This window comes from Linepithema humile, chromosome 4 (assembly GCF_040581485.1).
Source record: "Linepithema humile isolate Giens D197 chromosome 4, Lhum_UNIL_v1.0, whole genome shotgun sequence".
Classification (NCBI taxonomy): Eukaryota; Metazoa; Arthropoda; class Insecta; order Hymenoptera; family Formicidae; genus Linepithema; species Linepithema humile.
The window spans coordinates 1234006-1240077 of NC_090131.1; the positions used below are offsets into that span (position 1 = coordinate 1234006).

Sequence of the window (6072 nt, forward strand, 5' to 3'; positions counted from 1 at the left end):
ATGTATTTTTTCAAGAGCTACAACTTTTATTTGGAACATTTCTTTGTTACATTAATATTTATCAAAATAATGTTAAAAAAACAATAATTTTTTAGTTTTTTTAATTTTAATCTTGAAAATAACCTTGTCGGCAATTTTCATCATCATATTCGTAATCAGCGCACCAAAATACAGTAGTATACCAATCGACAGCGAAATCGGTTGACTCTTTCGGAACTTTATCCAATTTTAATTTATGTAATTTTTCATATAATACGTTTATATTTTTCAATTATAATAAAGTAAATTACAATTACAAATAATAATTAACAAATGTCCAAAGTGTGTAAGTAATAATATAATATTAAACATTTAATTGCAAATAATGCATTACGGAATGCGTGAATGTTTGAATTAAAAAACAGATCTTTAAACGATCTTTTTGTTTGTATATATATTACTTTGCTATCATCTTTACAGGTTGCGTGATCAATTTCTAGACAAGATTTATAAACTTGAATAAGTCTACGTCTTATATTATCAATATTTTTTTAATTATTAAATGGAAATCAGATGTTCATTAAATGCAATAGTGAATTAAATATACATAATTTCGAGTTCTGTCGTTATAGATATTAATCAATTATTAAAGATAATGTATTTTTATTTTCAAGAATCAAATAATATGATGTTAAATGTAATATTGTATATTTGAAAAAGAAATTCACGCATTGTAGGAAAAATATATAAAATATGGTGTACGATATAGTAAATTAAAATCTACAATTTCTTTATGCCTGTATTATACTTATTATTGTCTCAATTAGCTTTACTACACATAGACGCAACAGTATATGCTTTTGAAATGCTGTTGTGAAATGGAAATGACTAATAAATATTCGTTGCTTTAAAAAATTCTACAACTCTAACAGAATGACTTGACTATCGCAAACTTAATTTGAATTTTAATTTGCACATTACCTGCATAAATAGTAAGAAGTGGCAAAATAAGTGACATTATCGTTTGAGTTTTTCATGTGATAAGTAATTATAGTCTTAGCACTCAGTTAAAAAAGTAGTTAGAAAATATTTATCGCAAAACAAAATATATTTCTACACAATGGGGTGGCAAGATATTTATAATTATTACATAGTAGAATTATCGAGTAAGTATGAACAATTAATTAAACAGATTAAAGACAGAACAGATTTATTGTAAAATAATTAATCCATCTGAAACTCTAATCTAAAATTATTCTCCCTATCTAAATAATATTTAATTATTCTTTAATACAATTTTTACTTAAATTTTTATAAATATTAAGTATTAAGTATATAAATAGTTTATAAGTATTAAATTTTACATAAAAAAATTATTTATAGTTATTTTAAGAAAAGTTATAGTTAATTTAAGAAACAGAGAAAAAACAATGCTATATACATATATGTATATACAATACGAAATTTGTATTGCAGTTTTGCATTTTTGTTTAAATATTGCATTATTATTATTATTATATTATTTTTTTCAGAGCCACTAACTCGCAATTGGCCGATTATAAGTTCACCTTTCGAAGTTACATTTATAACTCTTGCTTACTTGTATTTCGTTCTTAGCTTCGGTCCTCGCTACATGAAAAATAAACCACCATATAAGCTGAAAACCTTCATATTAGTCTACAATATAATGCAAATATTGGCAAACATTTGGATAGTAAAAGAACACATAACTAATGGTTGGTTTTCGAAATATACTTTTAGATGTTTTACATCAGATCCAACTTCGCCTAGTGCAATTAGAGTATGTATTTATAATATTATTATTATTGTTAAATAGATAATAAGTCTCATTCTATAATTAATAATTTTAAATTGTATAATTGCTGCTTGTATTGTTTAAAATAATCAAAATGTAAGAAATAATACTTATTTCTTTAGTTATTTTAACATTTTATAAATATGCGATAATATCCGTTTTAGCTCTTCAATTTGGTGTGGTGGATTCTATTATTGAAATTTTTAGATTATCTTGAAACCTGTATATTTGTGTTAAGAAAAAAACAGAATCAGGTTTCTGGTTTGCATGTATACCATCACGTGTCAAACGTAGCTTTCATCTGGTATTTTTTAAAATATTATTTAGACGAAAGATTAACATTTATTCCCTTGATTAATTGTTCTGTGCATGTAATTATGTATATTTATTATTTTTTGGCTGCGTGGAATTCAAAACTTCAAAAAAGTCTCCTCCCTATTAAACTATATATAACAAGGATACAATTGGTAAGTTAAATTTTTATTTCTTATATTAAATCTTCATTCCAACTATCATATTGCCAATTATTCTAGACTATAATGTATTATTTCATTTCAAAGTAATAAGTTGAAAGCTTTCAAATAACACAAAATTGTAATTTAAACAAAATAAATTGCAATTAATGTCTATAAAATGTCTATTAAATATAAGTAGTAATACAATATTATTTTATATTTAATTGCAAATAATGTATTGTGGATTGAACGTTTGATTAAAAAAAACGAGCCATTGAACGATCTTTGTATTTTTTATACATTACTTTGTTATTATCTTTGTGGATTGCGCGATCAAATTAATACAAGATTTATAAACTTGAATAAGACTTCGTCTTAAGTTATCAATATCTTTTTAATTATTAAAAACAATCGGTTAGAGTTAAAATTTTTGATAAAACGTTTATTATTTGTTGAAGCTTTAATAGAAAACACACAGCCTTGTCTCGCATAACACAGCTTTAATATTCAATAATATACACCGATTACTACCACTTAATCTGAATGATCATAAAATATCTTAAAAATGTTTATGTTTTTGGCTTGTTTATGTTTATGTTTATGTTTAAATCAACATAGCTTTTTATAAAAAGATTCATAAATTTATATGTTTCACGTTTCTATAAATTTTTTTATCATGTATTTTATTTTACAAATTTACATTTTATAATAATGTTAAAAATTTTTCTGTCAATTGTAATGTTAATTATATAAGTTTTAATATAATTTTATGAAGCCAAAATTTAACAAAAATTTAAAATTATAATTTGTTTCTCAAAACAGGTGCAATTCTTTGCAATATTAATAATAAGCTCGCAAGCTTTATTGCCCTCCTGTGATATGAGAATTGGATACGCTATTGTTATTTTTACTATAAATATATTGATATTTATTTATTTATTCTTTGATTTTTATAAAAAAAATTATATGTGGAAACAAAAAACACAATAATTTTTATATAATAATTAACATATATTGATTATTAAAAATATTTTTATTCTAATATTACTTTTCATGACAATAATATTGTAATAAAAAATAAATCAAATAAACACATACACAATTATAAAGTCTTATGATAAGTCACCCACACAACATTATCTCGTCTTATGTTCGTCTGAAAAACATCTTAAAATCACTCAGATGCCTTATGAAATTGTCAAAGAGACGTATTTAAAATGTCTATGAGACGTCTTATGCAATAATTTTCGACGATTTAGAAACGTCTTTGAGATGTCTCTTGATTTGTTTTATAAGACGTCTGTGAGACTTATTTTAATATGCCCTTAAGACAAACGTTTTATTAATATAATGATTTTATACTCAAGTAGCAAATGATCGTCATCTGATGTTTTTTTATCGTCATAATTGGTTATTATATTATATAATATGCATTATATTATATTATATAATTATATTATATATATTATATATATATAATTATATATTATATATATAATTATATTATATGCTACTTGAGTAATTATTTTAGAATAGAATATTTTTAAAAATTGTTATTAATATTTTATTATTAATATTTTTTTACATAACACTTTTAAACATAATACTTTTACATAATACTTCTTATATAAATTATATTCAGATATATTGTTAAAATATAAAATCCAAATATACATATGCATATTTGTAATACTACTTATTATATTTATGTCACTTTTTTCAATAAATAATGGAGGCGATCTCCTGCGTGCCGCAACCATTCTTGGATAACATTCTGCACCTGATGAAGACTGCAATTTTCTACCGTAAAAATGTAATCTGAAATAATTACAAAATTATGTTTAAATTACAATTCTTTTATATTTTAATATTGAAAACTGTTGTTAAAATATAAAGAATTAAATGCAACAATTGTTGCATTTAAATTGTTAGATTGATCTAACAATTGCATATATTGATTTGTTTTTCATAATTGAAATTTATTTAAAGAAAAGTAACTAATTTACTGTGTTAATTATAACATACTTTTTAAACTTATGTTTGTAACGATCTATGGGAGACCGTTGGGATATGTGAGTACTTGTCAAGTTGTACGATACTCAAAAAAGAATTAAAGTGAGAAAAACTGAGATATATTTCTGGTACAGCTTAGGTCAGCGCTCGGAATTAGTTGCACATTTCGGGCCAATTTAAGAGACGACGCCTCCTGTTTCCCCACTACCGCCCGGCCGCTGGCGGTCGAGCCGCCGATAGCTCTGGCGCAGGAGCGTTTTATATAAGAAATAGACTCGGTTGTTGAGGCACCTCTCAAAAAATAGTAATATTTTCTTTGCTACATAAATAATGTTTATTTTCATTAATAATTAAATATATATATTATGTATTAATGAAAATAAACATTATTTATGTAGTGAAGAAAATGTTACGTTTCCTGAGAGATGCCTAAACAATCCAGCCTATTTCTAATATAAAACGCTCCTGAACCAGAGCTATCGGCGGCTCGGCCGCCAGCGGCCGGCCGGTAGTGGGGGGACAGGAGGCGTCGTCTCCAGAATCGGCCCGAAATGTGCAACTAATTCCGAGCGCTGCTCTAGGCCGTACAGTAGCGCTAACTGGATCCATTTTTCGAGCCGGCGGAACTACATGGAGAGATCCACTTTTCGCTATGGTAAAACGGCCGATTGGTGTATGTCTGTGCTAGATCCACAATTATGGATCTAGCACGGACATGCACCAATCGGCCGTTTTACCATAGCAGTTTTAATAAAAAAACGGAAATATTATGAATCTATTAATATGTTTTATCATAGCTGCGCATGATCTTTTTTCACTTTAATATATATTACGGACAACGATATAATACCGGTCCGCGGACGCAACAATATATATATATACACACATATATTGAATAAATAGTTATCTTTATTTTGTATTTTATATAACTGAAATGATATATACTCTTATTATTTCAGTCATTATCATATAAAATACAAAATAAAGATAACTATTTATTCAATATATGTGTGTATATATATATATATATATTAATTAATTGATTAATTAGTTATTTTGTATTTACTACATCAAAATAAAAATAAGAAAAGTATATGACATTTTTCTTCAGTGATATATATAGTATTATATATATATTTTTTATTTATTACTTTGTCATATTTAATTCATATTTATTTGACACCTTGTATACGTCTGTCGTCTCGTACATTATATTGCAGCCTTGCGACGAAATTTCAGTCGAGGAACAATCGCAAGCGTCGTTTGTTTACAAACTATCCGATGACGCGTACACAGACCACACGTCAGTGTAGTGAGTTACCACTACAAACAAATGTGTACACACGGACCTACGCGTCGTAAGTCTGTAGGCTACGCCGATAATGTTATTCTCAATTTTAGTTCTATCGAAATGATGAGAAAATTTATTTTATTGCACATGCGCATACATAAAAATATTTCAATATAATAACTTATATCGTTGTCCGTAATATATATTAAAGTGAAAAAAGATCATGCGCAGCTATGATAAAACATATTAATAGATCCATAATATTTCCGTTTTTTTAAAACGGCCGATTGGTGCATGTCCGTGCTAGATCCATAATTGTGGATCTAGCACAGACATACACCAATCGGCCGTTTTACCATAGCGAAAAGTGGATCTGGCCATGTAGTTCCGCCGGCTCGAAAAATGGATCCAGTTAGCGCTACTGTACGGCCTAGAGAAAGCGTCGTACGAAAAACGACGGCATGGCCTCTCTCAGGCTTCTTTCTGCTGTTATTTAATCAATGGGCTTGTTCGTTTTA

General features: G+C 26.7%; 1 protein-coding gene across 1 annotated transcript; it reads left to right on the forward strand.

Moving 5' to 3' along the window:
* The first annotated feature begins 631 nt into the window (after nt 1-631).
* Nucleotides 632-3366, forward strand: LOC136999618 (very long chain fatty acid elongase 7-like). The gene is made up of 4 exons (XM_067353996.1): nt 632-1145; nt 1512-1780; nt 1960-2262; nt 3073-3366. The coding sequence occupies exons 1-4, from the start codon at nt 1100-1102 to the stop codon at nt 3238-3240; spliced, it is 786 nt and encodes a 261-aa protein (XP_067210097.1). The 5' UTR covers nt 632-1099; the 3' UTR covers nt 3241-3366.
* The last annotated feature ends 2706 nt before the right edge of the window (nt 3367-6072 follow it).

Bases quoted from the DNA above. Each gene is read 5' to 3' on its own strand.
- LOC136999618 (XM_067353996.1), top strand. From the start codon at position 1,100: ATGGGGTGGCAAGATATTTATAATTATTACATAGTAGAATTATCGA. The intron at 1,781-1,959 runs GTATGTATTTAT...TATCCGTTTTAG, and splicing joins CTTCGCCTAGTGCAATTAGA to CTCTTCAATTTGGTGTGGTG. The intron at 2,263-3,072 runs GTAAGTTAAATT...TTCTCAAAACAG, and splicing joins ATATAACAAGGATACAATTG to GTGCAATTCTTTGCAATATT.